Here is an 18598-nt window from a genome sequence, read left to right on the forward strand (position 1 = left end):
TGTTGCACTCTCTAAGGTTCCTTCCATGGTCAAATTAAGGGAAAATGTTTTTAAACATATTGTCTATTAAATTCTTCTAAGTGTATCATTTATAAAATATTTAATATATAAAGTAAATGCCTCAGGAAATATAAACTTGGAATTAAATCAAAGAATTTCATGATTCTAGTGGCCCACAAAGCCTGAAAAAAAGTGTACCAGCAATAACTTACACTACGAGAAGTTTATAATGGAAGACTGAAAGCACAAGTCAGGAAATACTGGAATTTGAGCTTCCTTAAATTCATAAAATCGTAAATAGCAATAGCATTATAGTAGATTTGTACTGTTAAAGGAGGCAGGTAATTTTGCAAATAACTTTTAAGATAATTAATTTTGGATTTAAAGTATAAGATATATATGATCACATTCACAGTATAAAAGTTGGACCATAAAATGTTACCTAACTGTATCATCAGAAACTGGACGACGGTGAAGGATAATATGAGGATTTCTCTGTTCAAGCAGCTAAATAAAAAAGCAGGAAAGCACTAGGAATATGGCTCAGTGGAGAAGCACTTGCTGTGAATGTAAGATCTGAGTTTAATTTCTCAGCACTCATAAAAACCAGGAATGGCTACTTGTGTCTGTAATGCCTAAGTTGGTTAGACAGAAGAATGAAGAAAAGCAGCTCCTGGAAGCTAGACAAAATGGTGGGCATTAGGTTTAGTGAGAGACCATTTCTCAAAAAAGAAGGGGACAAGTGATAATTGGTCTCCACATGTACATAAACACACACACACACACACACACACACACACAAATAAATAAATACACACTCATACCTCTTTCACAAACCTAGGAAATCATCCATTTCACTTTTGTGAGGAAGAAAATGAGTTTCTTATACATTGACTTACTGAAAAATTATTAATGAATGGTATATAATGTTGTTGCTTATAAATATAAATGTTGCTTGGGGGCAATATACATTAATGAGCAGAAATATTTAAAATAAACACATTAAGTACAATCATACATTATGTAGTATTTTGGTTAATGACAGAACCAAACATCTAAGGGTATCACACATACCAAACTATATGCCATATAGCCTAGGTATATATAACAGGTTATACCATGGACGGTATAAAAATATACTCCACAATGCCAAAAAAGTCTAATAATATGTTTCTTAATTACATCTGTCATATGAGATTATAATATATATAAATCTTTTTAGTGAAGGGAATGAACCTAGGGTCCTTTGTAAACTATCGATTTAAATAAGACATTAGGCTCTAACTGTTCAGATAATACTTACTGGCTTGTTAATGGCTTCTTTCAACAATTTTGCAGCTTCTTCCCAGTTATTTTGTTTGTTTTCTTCACAAACATTTAATGGGGATCTTCCTTGTTGGTCTGTTATGTGCTAGAATGGAGGGGGGATGAATACACAGTCATTACAAACACACGGTGTTCTGAAAGCTATTCAATTCAAACTGCATAGAAATACTCTAGTCAAGGATTAAATATTAACCATACTCAGATATACTACAACAAAAATAGGAAAAGCCAAAAAACTCAGAGCACTAATTAACAGGATTATGTTTCTCAAAAGTTCAGTTACAGATTTAAGAAAGGTTTCCACAGTTTTATTTTTTTTTAAAAAGTACTTGTTAGTAGAAATTTTAGAAAATGGCTAAATGGTTTTCTTTCAAGACATTTTGGGGAAACACAATATAGAGGAAATTTTATGTATATTCTGGAGATGGATATGTGTAATGATTTTATAAACAACACAAATGTAGTGGGTGGTATGAACTGTGCATCTAAGTGGTTAAAATAATGCATTTTCTGTGAAGTGTACTTTATTAATAAAAATTCAAAACTTAAGATAAAAGGCACAGTTAATATATAAACATTACTCTATAAACTTTATAAAGTAAAATTTGTTTTAGTTAACCTATTACGTATACAATTAAACATTTTATCACTACTTATTAGTCAATGAATATTAAAATACAAAACAATAACTTACTCTGTCAATGTCTGGGTGAGTTAGAAGGATCTGTACTATTTCCGAATGTCCCCCTCCAGCAGCAAAATGAAGCGGTGAGCTGAGCTGGCCATTTAAAAGGTTTGGATTGCACTTTCCTTTCTCTAATAATATGCGAGTGGCCTCAACCTTTCCATACCTATAAAAATAAATAAAGTCTGCCTAAAATAACAAGCCCCACCTGATGAGTTAAACAAGGTCTCTAAAGAGGATCTGGAGGACAAAGGAGTAATGTAAATGTACTGACCTAAGGAACTTTGTGTGTGTTACTATGGCTCAACTCAATTCTGACCAAGTAAGAGAAATATAGTCTTAAAACAAGAGAAAAAAAGATGGCATAATCATTCCATAAAAGGGAGAAATTAGGAGATACAATTTTGAGTTCTTAATTGAGTCAGAAGGTGTAGCTCACTTATGGTAAATATATGCACCACGAACCCAGGGTTCAATTCCCAGCACAAGATAAACAATCAAACCAAGTAACAGCATAAAAAGCAACTTAAAATCAGAAATTAATTCTTTAAATGAGGAAAAAGAATACCCTTGGCAGGGAAGGGAGAGGCAAAGATTAAAACAGAGACTGAAGGAACACCCATTCAGAGCCTGCCCCACAGGTGGCCCATACATATACAGCCACCCAATTAGACAAGATGGATGAAGCAAAGAAGTGCAGACCGACAGGAGCCGGATGTAGATCGCTCCTGAGAGACACAGCCAGAATACAGCAAATACAGAGGCGAATGCCAGCAGCAAACCACTGAACTGAGAATAGGTCCCCCGTTGAAGGAATCAGAGAAAGAACTGGAAGAGCTTGAAGGTGCTCGAGACCCCAAAAGTACAACAATGTCAAGCAACCAGAGCTTCCAGGGACTAAGCCACTACCTAAAGACTATACATGGACTGACCCTGGACTCTGTCCCCATAGGTAGCAATGAATATCCTAGTAAGAGCACCAGTGGAAGGGGAAGCCCTGGGTCCTGCTAAGACTGAACCCCCAGTGAACTAGACTATGCGGGGAGGGTGGCAATGGGGGGAGGTTTGGGAGGGGAACACCCACAAGGAAGGGGAGGGCGGAGGGTGATGTCTGTCCGGAAACCGGGAAAGGGAATAACACTTGAAATGTATATAAGAAATACTCAAGATAATAAAAAAAAAAAATGAAAAAAAAAAAATCAGAAATTAAGTCATTAAAAGAATAATGCTTACATTGATTAAGTTAAATAATGTTGTAAGATATAAGTAAACAGCTTAAGATAACAATCAATTAAGATTAGACTGCTTCTGTATTTTTTTAAAAATAATTTTATGTGCATGGGTATTGTGTTTATACATCTGCGTATCACTGTGTGCAGCGCCCTTGGAACTGGAATTATAGAAGGCTATAAGCCATGACATGGGTGCTGTGAATGGAACCCGGCTCCTCTGGGAGTAGCCAGTGCTCTTAACCTCCTGAAACATCTGACACTTCAAAAATTTAAAGATAAGAATAGTATACTCTTTAAAAATTATTGGAAAAGAGAGATGGTACATCTCCAGTCCAAGACAATTTAAATGTATTTTGAAAAAAAAAAAACAATATGAGTTGAATTATAAATAGAACAGAACTGAAGAAAGTATGATTTTAGGCTTGGAGAAAGGAGTACACAATACAAGGTCTCAGGAGAATGCAAAGCACATGCCAGGTATACTGAGTCAGCCTTCTGCTTTATGCTTATGATCTAAAGCAAAGACTGAAAAGAATTTGCTGTTTGGAAATAAGGGGATAGTAGGGAAAAAGGGAAAGAAATTTGGTTTGCACTGAAGGGCAACTGGGGTAGGAGGCAGCATACTAAAAGTGATTTCATTCAACTTCAATTTCTGCTTTCTTCCCTTTCACACACCCTGTGGTTTTATCCTACTCTGAACTGGCCACTTGTATCGTACCCTTTCTTAGTCATGTCGCTTCACATTGTGTGTTCTGCTGTATGTAAGGTGTCTTTTCCTCTTCCCCATTCTGTTCAGGTGAAACTCCATTATTATTCTGAATAAAGATACATTAATAAATAAAGATAGCATTTTATTTTTTGTTTCTAAGAGATTTATCTCAGTTTCGTCTTCCTTTATGTACTTCTGTTCTCTGTCAGTTTGGGAGTCCCCCAGAATGTTGTTAAGATATGTTTTAAAGTGCTTTATTCTCCAAAGAGAAGAGACTAAATTGTTTATTAGCAACTAAAAATGCATAATAGTACTGAGGAAGGAGGCAAAGCCTAGAATGTTAATCTGAAAATATGTAAAATATGGAACTGAGCATAACTATTGCTAAGCCTGGAAGAATGCATAATCTTTGACAAAAACCTAGAGAAAGATATCCATCCTACAATACTGAATTCCACTTAGAAAAACACCATTACAGGAAAAGACAGGAGAGAATGTGAAATAGAACAGTTCAAACAGTAACAAAAGTAACTAAATCAAACATGAATTCTGAATGTTTTAAACTTTTCTTAATCAGTTATTGAATATGGTTGTCACATAGTTGAACTATGAGGTAGGTAGAGCTAATTGTATCAAGAGGATTAGAAAAGTGATGTTTGAATCAGTTATGTAATTTAGCCACAATTTCATGACTATGAGCCAGTGAGAACCTGATTTTCTGACTTCTGTAGGATAAACTACAGAACAAAGGCTAACACACCACCACCAACAACAACAATGTAGTCGTGAATAATAGTAATGACAAGGTAAGCCCTTTCAATTCTAATCTGGTCTGAGAACAAAGGGGGAGGGAGATTTTAGAAATTTCATGACATGTTTTTGAAACAGACTAAAGGAGAAACTGAAAGGAGAACAGAAATGAGATTACATCTATTAGCTAGGTAGAATAGAGATTTGTAATACTGTAAAACAGTATTTTTATTAAATAAACAGCAGTATTAATAAAACATTTTAGAAAATATGGCATTTTTTTTCATAAAACTTATTTTTCACACAGTATGTTTCTGGTATTGATAAACACATTTTCACTTTGATTTCTAATAAGATTTCAAATATGATAAATATCACTAAATTAATTCCATATAAACAAAGACTCTTTGGAATCATAACTTCAAACCAAAAATTAAGAATTACTGATCTAAGCAAAAATTTAAGGATGAGATCCAAAGGGGTAAACATATAGTTTAACCTTATAAAGACAGGACTAGGAATGGTGGTGTCTGGCTAAAATCCCACACTTAGGAGGCAGAGGCAGGAAGATGAAAAGTTCAAGGCCAATCTAACCTAAAAACAAATTTAAAAAAGGACAGGACTAAATAGCCTGTGTCCCTTCATAATCCTGCCATAAAGTAGTGACTTAAAGTAAGGTTTTTACTAGTTTTTATTTTTTTTCTTTTGAGACAGGATCTCCCTATATAGCCCCGGCTGGTTTACAGACAAGGCTGAGCTCAACCTTGTGTTCACACTCCTGCCTCTGCCTCCCAATTGACCACCCAGCCAGGACCGTTCCATTCTTTCTTCAGAGTCACATTAATCCAATAATGATCATTAGTTTTAGTTGACAGAAAATTTTATCAAAGGAGAATTTTTTTCTCTCTGTATTCTACTAAGGAGAAATTGTAACTAAGAATCTAAAATTAACAAATTTTAAATTTAGATATCAATTTTTACATTTGAACAATTCTTTTTCTTCTTTCCTTTCTTCCCTCAACCCCTTCCTTCTTGACATATTAAGCATATGCCCTGTCACTGAACTATCTTCCCACTCCAGTTATATTTATTAATCAAAGCCAACATTTATTCAGTATTTACTATGGGCTCTCAATTACTATATTTGTATTTTCTATTTCAATCTCAGGAAAGATATTTTAAACTCTATCTTGTAAATATACAAGCAGGCTATTAGAACATTACATAATTTAATAAGGATCATACTTAAGGAACTAATCCCTGCTATTGAAACCTAGGTATATCCCAAAACACAGTTAAATGTCACACTATACTTTGTTTTTATGTAATGATGGTTCAAAGTTTTACTTTTCTTTTCCTAAAGAAGAAAATAACCCATGCTGCAAAATGGAAGGCAAGTCAAATGTATAACTCTGGGATTCCTAAATTAAAGTTCACTGATGTTATCATTTCCAATTCTGCAGCATGTTTTGAGGGTTAAAGTGTATTCTACCCCTTCTTTTTGGCTCTAAGCAAAGTTTCAACTAGGGTAATTATTAGTTATATGAATGAAAATCTACTCGATCAGCTAACAACAATTTAGGGTAGCTTGTTCTAAATATAAATATAAAAATTCCTCATAATGAAAAGCATAAGAACTCATTTAAGCTTGCTGGTATTCCCCTGCTACTGGGGATAAAACCTCAGATTTCAAGCATACTGATTAGGTGTTCTGACACTGAACTGTATTTCCCATCAAGAACACATTTATAGATAAAATAGGGAAAAAATATAGAGAAACAGGAAAAGCATATATATTAAATATAACCACTAAACAACTTGATACAAATATTAGAATCAGAGAAACAAAAATTTGAATTGGAAAGAACTCCAGAATGGTCTAACTACTTACAATTTGTTACTCTTTGCAGTGTTGAAGATTGAACTTAGGACTTAGGGCTTCTATCAAGCGATTTCTCAGCCCTAATTACTGTAATTTACTTATAGATAAGAAAACTGACACTTAGAGAGGTGAGGCTCCTTGCTCAGTGTGACACTAAGATACTATATATAGTTAATAAGTAGTTAATAATTTAGTATTATTGGCAAAAGTTAGGATCACTTAAAACAATACATTAGAAGCAATCCTCTCATAAAAAATGGAATGATTATGTCTTTTTGAGACAGCAATCTATAACAGTTCATTACTGCTATGAAACAAGAACTCAGTTCAGCTATGTAGTATTAGTATAATTCTGTGAGAAGAGTAAGCGTGCCAAGAGGGACACTAGGCAATGGACAGAAAGAACTAACTCCAATTCTGTTCCAACCCTTACATTTTAAAAAATATAAGGTAATGACTATAAGAATCTTTGACAAAAATAGAGAAGAGACTGAGAGAAAGACAGTCAAGTGACCAGCCCAACTTGGGGTCCATCACAAGGGGAGGCTCCAATGCTTGACATTATTACTGATGCTATGTTGTGCTTACAGACAGGAACTGTTCTCTGAGGCTCAACAAGCAGCTGACTGAGACAGACACAGATACTTTCACCCAACCATTGGACTGAAGTCGGGGACCCCTGTGGTTAAATTAGGGAAAGACTGGAAGAAGTTGAGGAGGAGGGCAACCCCATAGCATTCTCAACTAACCTGAACCCCTAAGATCTCTCAGACATTGAGCCATCAATTAGGCAGTATACACAAGCTGATCCAAGGTTCCCCCCACCCCCGACACATATACAGCAAAGGACTGCCTGGTCTGGCCTCAGTGGGAGAAGATGCACCTAAGACCCTCCAGAGACTTGAGGCCGCAGGGAGTGGGGAAGCTTGGCAGGGGTGGGGTTGAAACATCCTCTTGGAGATAGAGGGGAGGAATAAAATGAAGAGCAGTGGGAGGACAGATCAAGAGGGTGGGGGCAACGACTGAACTCTTAAAAGAAAAAATAAAAGTCTACAGTATAATCTACATTATGATCTGATGTTTAAATACTTTCAGTCTGAGTTAAACATGGTATCTGTAATTTTAAAAATTAATACTATGATTTTATAACTTTATCCTAAAATACTAAAAACATTATTTGTCCCTGGGGGCAGGATCTTTGAAGAAAGATTTGGTAGGCTTCTCGATACCATACATTCAGAAAGATCTAAATGGATACTTTTCTAACACGATACAAGTTCAAATCCCATGTGCTCAACAAATGTCAATTTTCTAGCAAAAATAAACCAATATGATACGACAGTGTCATAAAGGAGCACTCGAGCCCTGTGGGGCACACTGACATTTACTGTCTACTGTCTATCTTAGTTGTAGTGCTTGTAAAGAAGACGCTGGTGCTTTACTCAGGGCAGATCTGGCAGTTCTCAACAGTAACACATACTCAGTAATCAAAAAATCAGAACAGATTACTCAAAAGACAAACAATGGTACACATGCTTTCTGGAATGAGAACAGTTTTCTGATAAGAAACCATAATATTATGAGTTCAATTTTCCTAAACAGAATAATTTATTTACCAGCATGCATAATGAATGGGTGCCCAGTGGTCATTATCTAGTTGGTTGACTGAAAATCCTTTATCCAGAAGATGGCTTAGTAATTCTGAATCTCCTTCACAGGCATTTCGATGTAAAGGAAAGTCATCAACCCATTGTCGTTCTCTGGTCATAAAAAGGAAATTAGAACATATAAGCACTGTTGAAATTCACACTACTTCAAAACAAACGTTGACTCATCTCAGAACTACCTACGCTGTGCAGCCAGGGCCATGCTCACACTGCTTACTTACTGCCTATATACATTCTATCATCAAGCTAGAAAGCCAATGAGAGTAAAACCAAAGCTGTACTTGTCCTCCACAACACTGCTCATGCTTCGCTGCCACTTTTCCTGTTTGGGAATTTGGATTTTTGAGTAGTCTGGAGCTCCGAGACCAAAGTATGGATTTATTACCACTTTATCTACCTAGAAAAGGAAAAATAAAATAAAAATTACTTAAAAGCCTCAGATGCTTGACTTTCATATATAAATAAAGCACTGTGTGTTTTAATGTTTAAAATGACAACCTGTGCACCTTTGTTAGAAAAAAATTATATTTAAGATGTCTTTTGAAACTGAAGTCAATATTCAACTCTTACCCGATTTGTATACTGAAGATCTGACCCAAACAAAGGGTTATAAATGCAGGTGTCTGCTTTCTCTAGGGCTAGCATTTTACTCTTTATTTCTAGTGCACTATAGCCCATATGTAGTGAGTTTTCTATCTGACCTAGTTCAGCAGCATACGCAGGGTTTATGACATTTGTCTTTATCCGTTCAAGGGGAGAAGGTCGGAATAAAGCTGGAATAAAGTGAGATTGTGCATGACGTTCATCTAACCACCTGCAGAAGTGGGAAAAGAAGCACATGCTCAAAAGTGAAGATGACAAGGAAAACTACTGTACAACTCTGACATGTGACACCTTCTAACATTATATTCAATAAATGTATTATATTTTATAAATACATTCAGAATGTATGATATCAAGAAGCCTACCAAATCCTTCTTCAAAGAATCTTTTACCCACCTCAGAGAAAAATAATGTATTTTTTATTTATAAATGGTAAATAAACATTATAAATAAAATATTTTTAATGTTAAGGACTTAATAAATGCTTTGTCAATAGACACTACAATTTTTCTAAAATGTCTCCCACTATAATCATAAAAACGCCTTTAAAAAGGACGAAGTACTTCTATAATTAGACTTCCCGGAATGTGATACTACACAAAAAAGGACAGACGATGACTTGTGCGCTGAAAAGAGTAATGACTATGCCTGCTTTTATAACAGAAGAATTATCCTGAAAGCTGGGAAGCGTTTTTATTTTTCAAAGAAAAATTAACACACTGTAAATAGACAAGGCAACTAAAAAATTGACCATTTTTAATATAATAGGTTATTTTCATTAATTTTTTCCAGAAGTATATCTCAAACTAATTTCATGATTATGATAGATTAAATTATTCTTAATGCATTTCTTACTTATCCAAGGCTATTAACATTCTTGCTGTAAGTGTTGCAAAGTGAGTACTGGATTCACTACAAACTCTCATAATATCTTGTAAGCAGTAAAAGATTGGACATCCGGGAGTATATGCATATTTAGTATTATCTGAAAAAGAAAAATGAAGGAATTATTCCATTACATAAGTTTACAAGTATACTTTCTTCATATAGAACAAGTTCTCACTATTGGTAAAATATAACAAATTATTCCGCATTTGGAATTACAAGGCCTAGATTCAAGTGACAGCCAGTTCTATAACTTTTCTACTTGGGTAAACACAACATTTATTATTTTAAATTTTATTTAGTGTTTGTGTATAGGTCAGGGAAGAACTTTCGGGAGTTGGTTCTTATCTGCTACCGTGTGGATACAATGTGTATTGTGTTTCTGCCATGTGCAGCAGACTGGAGGATAGTTGTTCCATGAGTTTTGGTTCACTCATTCTACTGTGTCCATCTCCCACCTCACAGTTGGAATGCTGGGATCCAGAGGTTTATTGGCTGTTTTATGTGGGTTCCAAGAATCAAACTCAGGTTATCGGGATTGCATTGAAAACACTTTTAATCACTAAGCCAGCCCACTGGCACCAGTATTTATAATCTTTCTCAATAGGTTTCCAACATCATTTGAAAGGGCAGACTTTTTAAGCTTGTGAACCTTGCAAGCTATACTGGCCAACAAAATAATGTAAACACAGGAAGCAACAGCAGGCTGATGGGATGTCTATGGAAGGTCATTAATATTTTATTGAAGTATTACTAACTTATGTGAGGCCAACACTCTATGGTTTGTAAAGAAATTTCATATCAAATACCTCAATGAATTCTTCCTATACTATAAATCAAGTAAGAGTATGGAATAACATTTTCTTTATATACACATAATTAAGTCTTAAAGATTAATCCAAAGCCTCAAAATTATAGGATTTGCACTGAAACTCAAAATTGCTTCTATTATTCTAAGATTTCAAAAGCTCAATTTAAAATTTTATAGTACGTCTATGTTCTGTAAATGTTATCAATATTATTAGACAGAATGTTTTAGAACTATAATTAGTGTTTTCTTGGCATCATTATAGGTTATGTCTATTTCTAGCCTATTAATGGCATATCCTTTGAAAAACTGCTTTATGACCAGATATTTTTTTAATTTTATCTTATATGTATGAATATTTTGCCTGCAAGTATGTCTATCTACCATGTGCATGCCTGGTATTTTCAGAAACCAGAAGACAGTGTTGGATCCCCTGAAATTGGAGTTAAAGATGCTTGTGACCCACTGTTTGGAATATGGTTTTTAAACCTGGGTCCTCTGGAAGCCCAGTCACTGCTTTTAACTACTGAGTCATCCACTCTCTAACTTCCTGTCCTGAATACATTTAATTTCAATTATTTCTCTCTTCACATCTACATCTTAAAAGTAGAAAAGAAAACATTATCAATTAGTCAGGAAGCCTATATATTACCTGGGGAAATTAAAATACTTGAGGTTGTTTTCTTCTGTTAAGTTAAAAACATGCATAACAATATTACAATAGTAACCTTCCTAATTGGTAGTACATTCCTAAGTGCTTCAGCAAACTTCCAATTCACATTCAAAATACTTAAGAATCTGTAAAGAAACCTAGATTACCTTTGACGACTGATGGAACAATAAATAGTGCTGCTTCCCTGCCTGTCTTCTCTCCATCCAGAGGAAATTTCTTCATCAGCACCACTCGTTTTCCTAATAATTAAAAAATTAACAACAACAACAACACCCCAACAAACAGAGCAAAGATAAAAGTAAGAGAATTTTCTTGCTTGCTTGCTTCTTGGCTTTTTTGGAATAAAGTCCCTCATTGTAGTCCTGGCCTGAATTCCCCATGTAGCCCAAGCTAGCCTTTAACTGCTGCCTCAGCCTCCTAAGTGTAGCAATTACATGTGTAAACTATCACACCTGGCTAAACATAATAGATATTTAAATCATATAAATTATCTTCAAGATTAGAAACCAAGATTTTAGGGGTTGTAGATACTCCTCATTGGAATAACACTTGTCTAATATGAGAAAGGGTCTAAGTTTGATCTCTAGTATCACAAAAATAAATAAATCTAAAAAAAATTAAAGATTAAAAATATGTACAAAATACCAAAGAAAACAACGATTTTAGAAAAGAAATCCAAATATATAAAAGGCAGCTATATATTACATCATATCATATCCTATTATATGCACTAATAAAAACTGGTAATTCTAGCGGTTGGGGAGATGACTCAGTGGGTAAAGTATTTGTTGTCCAAATGTAAGAGCCTGAGTTCAAATCTGGGCATAATAGTATGTGTCTACAGTGTGCACTGCCAGACAAGCAATAAGGGAGCTGTAGACAGAAGAATTAAGGTGAGGTCAAGGAGCCTGGTGTGTGCAGGTGCTAGCAATAAAGAAAGCTCTTATCCATCAAGGTTGTCCTCTCACTGCCACACATGAGCCATGTTCAAGCATGACCTGCACTCACACATACAAATGACCATATAGGCTTGCATGCATACACTAAATACATTCAGAGCTTTAAATTAAAAAATAAAAAATAAATGTTGGTAAAACTTTGATACTACAGAATCAACATATAGACAACTAATAGATTCAGGGTCATAGTTTAATGTCCCAGAAACTTCCTATGAGCTGGAGCTAGAGAGAGTTGTGAGCCACTATGTGAATGCAGGAAATTGAACCCAGTCCTCTGTGAGAGCAGCCAATGCTCTTAACCACTGAGCCATCTCTTGAGCCCCTGAATACTTTCCTTTTAAAATTATAACTCCTACTGTATATACACAGCTTATAACTGTTAGACTTTCTGACTGCTGCCTGTTTCTTAGAAGGCCAAAGCCTCTGAAAATAGGTTATTAATTGTATCAATAAATTGTACCAACTACATATCACCTAATATTTTAAATGGGCTTCAGCCTTTCAGGGTTAATACTCCCCCCCACCCCACTTTGGTTTTTTTTAAGACAGAGTTTCTCTGTGTAGCCCTGGCTGTCCTGGCTCCCTCTGTAAACTAGGCTGGCCTTAAATGCACAGAGATCCATCTGCCCCAGCTGAAGTTAATATGTTTATAATATTTTTCTGTTTTTTCCTTTTTTCTTTAATTTTTAAAAAATTTTAAAAGGATCTTTCTATGACCAAAATGAGAAGAAAGTTATTACCTTCTTAACTTAAAGGTTTTTTTGTTTTGTTTTGTTTTGTTTTTTGATTTTTTGGCTAATTAATCCATGAAAATTGTTTTCCTTAGCCATAGAGAGGCTTATGGTTAGTTTCTTTTGTTTGGTAATAGCACAAAGATAATTACCCACAAAGCTATACTGCTAGCAAAAGAAAACTGTAGTCTTTCCATTAAATAAATCCCCAACACTGCATCTTCTTCAATGTTTGGGTTCTGTACAAATTAGTTATCACTGGAAAGACGAGGATCGGTGCAGGGTGGAAGAGGGACTAAACTGAAACAGTGAATATGATAAGGTACATAATGCATACTAGAAAATTCTATAATTGAATCTCAGTTACTTCTTGAAAGATCTGGGCTATAGTTTAATAACTTCCTGAGGTTTTCAAACTTTTTTAAATGGAAAAGAATACAGAAAGAAATCGATTTTAAAATATTAAATTTTTTTTCCTGTGCCAGACAAAACAGCACCACTTTTTTTTAATTTTTTTTTAAATGTGGGTGTGTGCGTGTGTATGTGTGTGTGTGTGGTTTTTTTTTTTTTTTAAGATTTATTTATTTATTATATACATTTAGCTGTCTTCAGACATACCAGAAGAGGGCATTGGATCCCATTACAGATGGTTGTGAGCCACCATGTGGTTGCTGGGATTTGAACTCAGGACCTCTGGAAGAGCAATCAGTGCTCTTAACCGCTGGGCCATCTCTCCAGCCCCAACAGCACCATTTTTAATCTCAGCAGAACTCAGGAGGCAGAAGCAAATAGATCTCTGCAAATTCACAGCCAGCCTGGTCTATATAACGAGTTCCAGGACAGCCAGGGTTACACAGTGAGATTCTCTCAAAAACAACATAAACAAAGCAAAACAATCCTCTAGTGCCCCAAACCCACAAAATGTTTTTTAAAGTACTGAAAACAAATTGTTAGGTGTAGGGAGAGAGAAGTTTCCTACCTTTGATCCCCTGGTTTGCAGGAGAAATTGGTTTGGTAGTTTCTACTACATAGTCCAATATGCCTTGTGCTATTTCACTATTGCCTTGAAGTTTAGTTTCCAGCAAAACTTTCTTTCTCTTCTTTTTCTGTCCTTCAATGGGAACTTCATGCAATAAAATCTTAGATGAGAAAATGACATTAATACAAAGTTTAAAATTTACTTTCCCTAGAATACCATTATAATCTGACAGTCTTTCTCAACCCTAGGGGCATATTATAGAATATATAGAATATATAATCTATAGAGCTTTAAAATAATCCTAACACTAGTCTCCTCTCTGGATCTATTAAATCATAACAGACTCCTAGCACTAGTAGTTTCCCAAGTCAATTGATAGTGCAAACAAGATTGGGAAATGGCTTCAGATAACATTACAAAAGCAGTTTAAGCAAAATGTAGAAATTAGGCTGAGTAAATTGATTTCTTTCATTAAGTTTTTAATTTTTGAGTTACTCCATAAATTATACGATCTAAGTAAATAAACATAAGAAAATCATGACTTTGTCTTTCTCTGTTTCTTTCATTGTAAGTCAGGGTCTCATGCACACCCAGGCTGGCTTCAAGTGACTGACGTAGTCAAAGTCCACCCTGACTGTTTTATGCAGTGCTGAGAATCAAACTCAGACATTTATGCTGGCCAAGCACTCCAGCAACTGGTTTACATCTCAGCCCCCAAATAACTTTTTAATCTAATAATCCACACATGTAAATGAATACCACATTGTGAAAGGCACACAATAGAAAATATGAAAGTGGTAAAGATCTATAGTAACTAGCTGTTAATAATAATTATAGCGTATGTTCATAATGCTTTATATATGAGTGGTAGTACAGAATGACAGTCAGTAGTAGGAATTAAATGTTATCAAATCTTCTCACTTCATAGGACTTAGCTCTATACTCCCGAGAGTTGAGACTGGCAGTGTTCTTTGGTCGGATAACTGCAACGTATACATCTTCTATGTTTTCTGGATTTCCCATTGCTTTATAAAACAAACAAAAAGTTCCTTGGAAGAGGAAATGGCATAACTGGTGGCAAGGTAAAAAAAAAAAAAAAAAAAAAAAAGCATTACATCCTAGTCCAACAACTTTTATTCTCAAATATTCACTTTGAAAAAAAATTATAGAATGTTGACTTTTATGTCTTACGATATATAATACCTAAAAGGCAAGAAAGAGATGACTTTAATTTTATCTTCATCAACAGAATTATAAAATAAAGTAAATAATGACTTGAAATAGTGGTTCAGAATAATGCACTCTTATTTCCTATATAGTATACAAATAAATGTTAAGTTTGGAACCTGGGAGTAGCTGGCTGCTTTATACCTACTGACACTCTATAACTTTCAGCAAGAAAATTTAATCATTTGGATGACCTAACCTAGGGTTTATAATTTTCTTTGGAGATGGCCCATCGTAGATCCGAACCATTTAGTCAGTTGACAAAAGAAATCTTTTCCATCTGTGTTACCAATTCTCTAGATAATCCAAAGTTGTTCTTCTAAATATATTCAATGTATTGATAAACGTAATACTACATATCTCCCCAAAACTATTTTTAAGTCTTCACTGGGCAATTTTGGAAAAGCCATGAATCCAGTTGTGTGTGACTGCTGACTGTTCTCTTTGTAAGGGCAATTACTTTCCCACAGCTATGCTAAAAAGCCTCTCTTAGACTGAGTATCTTCATCTTTTTGGCTTTTAAAGGTTCTCTGGGTTACATGCCAATAAGAACATCAACCAAAGAGTTTCTTTTCTAGTTACATTGACATGAACTCTCTTTAATTTTTTAAAGGCCCATTAGGCATTAAAATGGTTTTTTCATATTTAACGAGTCCCTTACGGCTTCAACTCCCAGGAGAGAAAAAGAGCATTTTCAAGAAAGGGCTGAAAGTGTTCCTTGAGAGGATACACATTTATTCTGTTTTCTCAGAGGCAACTGATGTCACTCTGATACCCTGACTCACTTTCCTAAAATTTAAAAATGCCTTATTTTTGAAAGTTTCATTCAAATGAAATTCTTTTTAAAATTCAATAACTTCAGGCATTTTAAAAAAATTAAAAGCTTAATGAGTATTATTTCACAAACATTTGTCTTAATAAAAATATGACTTAGTTACAAAAGTTTTTCATAGACTTTGTACCAAAGAAACTAAAGGTATTTCTTTTTTTCAATTATTTATTTACTTTACGTCCCAACTAAGGTTTCCCGTCCCTCCTCTCCTCCCAGACCTTTCTTCCTCTCTCCCCATATACTCCTTTTCACTTCAAAAAAGGGGAGGGAGATGTCCCAAGGCTATCAACCAGCCTTCAAGTCAAACTGCAGTAAGACTATGTGTATCTTGAGCTGGAAGAGGCAGCCTGGTTAGGGGAAAGGGTCCCAAGGCCAGGCAACAGAGTCGGGCACAGCCTGGAAACTAAAGGTACTTCCTTGAAGAAGCTTGAGTGAAACATTAGGATGAAGACATTTCATCTTGTTTAAAGTTTTGAGGATAGATTCATTCTATAGTTCATGAAATTATTTTTCAGCTCAAAAATTTTAATAAGAACATTCTAAAGATCCACTACATGCAAAAAAGTGGTTTATAGAAGGTTAAAAAAAGAGGAGGCTTTTCTAAAATATTTCTCTTTAGCAACTGCACTGAAGATAAATGCTCAAGCATGAATGATTACGAGGACTTATGTAACTGGAGATGGTTCATAACTGGGAGGGCTGTCTGCGATCCTTTTAGAAATATGTGGGGACAATTGATTATCATTATGATTGAGGAAGGAGAGAGAAACAATTTTCATTTAGCGCCCACAGCAGAGGTAATTATTCCTTTGTGGGTCAGTGAGTTTGCAAGCAAACAGCAAAGTTCCCTAAGAGTAGGGCATGAATGGAGCTGAAATCTTGAGGTAGGCCAGCCACATAAAGGCTTCTGGTGAAGCTATAAACATCGAGGGGGAGGGGATAGCAAAGAAAGCAAGCCAAAAAGCCGTAAACGAAGAACTCGGATAGAAGGGAGAAGGCAGCTACAACCATAAGCTGTCACTGTCCCGGCAATGACAACAACACTGTCTGGAATTCTTCCCCTGGCACCACCCACCAGTGTTCCACTATCGGGAAAAATGCAAGCTTCTTGGCTCCAAAAGTTCCCACGCAAAAGGCGACCGTGAATTCTCGGTAACTGCTTGTTAAGAAACAACACTCCTTGCCGGCAGAACCTCGTTGGAGACCTTCGGTGTCCCTGCCGTTTTCTCTAGCTGGAGTCTGGCTTTTGCCTTTCCCTATTTCCTCCAAGGAAATGGAGAAGACTCACCCGAGCCGGCGGCGGATCTTCTCACAAGCCGCTACATCCAAGTCAGAGGGTGGGGCGGCAACCGGTGGATGGAGGAGCCCGTCACCGTTTTCTCATTCCTTCTGCCTTTCTAAAGGTCTAGAGGCCCAACCCAACTTCCTGTAGCAGGAAGCCCCAGGGTTGTCATCAGAAGCCGCCCCTCGAGTTCGAGTCTCTGAGCACCTGTTCTCCACTGTCTTTCCTTTTCCTCGGCCCCACGAACCCTTCAGCCTCTCCACAAGCTCGGGGATCCCAAGGCCTCAGCTCGCCATCCCGCCGCTACCGGCGCCCGGCAATAACTTCCGGGGTTACGCCCCCAAGCCTGCTTCAGGTTTGCGGCTGAAAAGCTTCCGGGTCGGGTTCGGGTCTGCCGTTCGTGCCGGTCCGTGCCACTTCGTGCCGCCGCCGCAGCTGTCTGGAGCGGGCAGCTGTGAGCTCACGGTGTTGGCGGCAGCCGAGCCGGACGCTAGCAAGGGGAGGTCGGCCTCCGCGGCTGCGCGCGCACACGGCACGACCATGCGCTGGACTTGAGCGAGCGGCGGAGGCAGGCGCCACCGCCCCCTCCTCCCTACCCTGAGAGCCGCGGCGCGCAGCGGGAGAAGATGGGGGGCGCCCGCCCAGTGTGAGCTCGCCGGGCGCGTCGGGCTCGCGCAACGCTTCCCGCGGGCCTCCAGCGCGCATCCTCTGGCTCCGGCAGCCGCTGGCGGCGGGTGGGTGGGGCGCGGAGTGGACCGGAGGTCACCCGCTCGGCGCGAGAGGCAGGTGGCCGCGGCAGAGGAAGACCTGCAGATCTGTGGAATTCACGCGACCCCGGTCCCCGCCGGGAGAAGTAACCGTAAGTCTCTGCTTCCCGGCTCGGCTCTGGCCGAGGCAGTCTCGAGCTGCCTAGTTCACGCCCTTCCGCGTCTCTTGCTAGTGTGCCGGTCGCCCCTTCTCTCCCCTTCCCCGAACAGGCACAGCATCCTGTCTACCCTACGGGGTTTCTCGCGCTCACGAATTTGCAAGCCTCCCGGTTTCCGCGGCGCGTCCCATCCTCCACACACGTCTACATCGCCTTGTCCCTCTGTCCCCAAAAGATTCGTGCCCTCCTTCATTTCCTGCAGAACCCCGGACCCCACAGCCTCGGCAATCCTGGTTGGGACCTGGAAAGCTTTGGATTCCAGAAACTCCGTTGACCTTAAGTAGTGAGGAACGAATAGGTTAAAAGTGCTCTGTAGAACTGTCATGGGTGGGGATAGGTGCAGGTGGCACCATTGAACCTTTGTATTTGTTGCCTTTGCCACCCAAACAGAAGAATGAACGCTCCTCTGTACCCTCATCCCTCTCCCTGTATGTGTGAACTGT

At 37.4% G+C, this 18598-nt stretch overlaps 2 protein-coding genes and 1 long non-coding RNA gene across 7 annotated transcripts in view; 2 read left to right on the forward strand and 1 right to left on the reverse strand.

Moving 5' to 3' along the window:
- The window catches only part of LOC134486560 (uncharacterized), a 29150-nt gene extending 22690 nt beyond the window's left edge, over positions 1 to 6460 (forward strand). The window contains exon 2 of the long non-coding RNA XR_010065761.1: positions 4684 to 6460. This is a non-coding gene — a long non-coding RNA (uncharacterized LOC134486560). The remainder of the gene's footprint in view (positions 1 to 4683) is intronic.
- The window catches only part of Krit1 (KRIT1, ankyrin repeat containing), a 34149-nt gene extending 16616 nt beyond the window's left edge, over positions 1 to 17533 (reverse strand). The window contains exons 1-10 of one of the 2 annotated variants that reach the window (NM_001108618.1): positions 17237 to 17533; positions 14811 to 14960; positions 13890 to 14049; positions 11367 to 11459; positions 9710 to 9839; positions 8822 to 9065; positions 8533 to 8648; positions 8201 to 8344; positions 2021 to 2177; positions 1304 to 1411 (exon numbers count right to left, since the gene is read on the reverse strand). In NM_001108618.1, the coding sequence (NP_001102088.1) occupies positions 1304 to 1411; positions 2021 to 2177; positions 8201 to 8344; positions 8533 to 8648; positions 8822 to 9065; positions 9710 to 9839; positions 11367 to 11459; positions 13890 to 14049; positions 14811 to 14912 (1254 nt within the window). In that variant the 5' untranslated portion in view covers positions 14913 to 14960; positions 17237 to 17533. Of the gene's footprint in view, positions 1 to 1303; positions 1412 to 2020; positions 2178 to 8200; positions 8345 to 8532; positions 8649 to 8821; positions 9066 to 9709; positions 9840 to 11366; positions 11460 to 13889; positions 14050 to 14810; positions 14961 to 17236 lie in introns of those variants that run through there. The other variant, XM_039107762.2, reaches the window with a different exon arrangement.
- Positions 17534 to 17859: 326 nt separating this feature from the next.
- Ankib1 (ankyrin repeat and IBR domain containing 1) overlaps positions 17860 to 18598 on the forward strand; it is a 124108-nt gene continuing 123369 nt past the window's right edge. For 2 of the 4 annotated variants that reach the window (XM_063286386.1, XM_039107955.2), the window contains exon 1: positions 17958 to 18089. The gene's annotated coding sequence lies outside the window, so the exon portion shown is untranslated. Of the gene's footprint in view, positions 18090 to 18598 lie in introns of all 4 variants that reach the window. The other 2 variants (NM_001134781.1, XM_006236049.5) reach the window with 2 other exon arrangements.

The sequence above is a fragment of the Rattus norvegicus genome, chromosome 4, assembly GCF_036323735.1.
Source record: "Rattus norvegicus strain BN/NHsdMcwi chromosome 4, GRCr8, whole genome shotgun sequence".
Taxonomy (NCBI): Eukaryota; Metazoa; Chordata; class Mammalia; order Rodentia; family Muridae; genus Rattus; species Rattus norvegicus.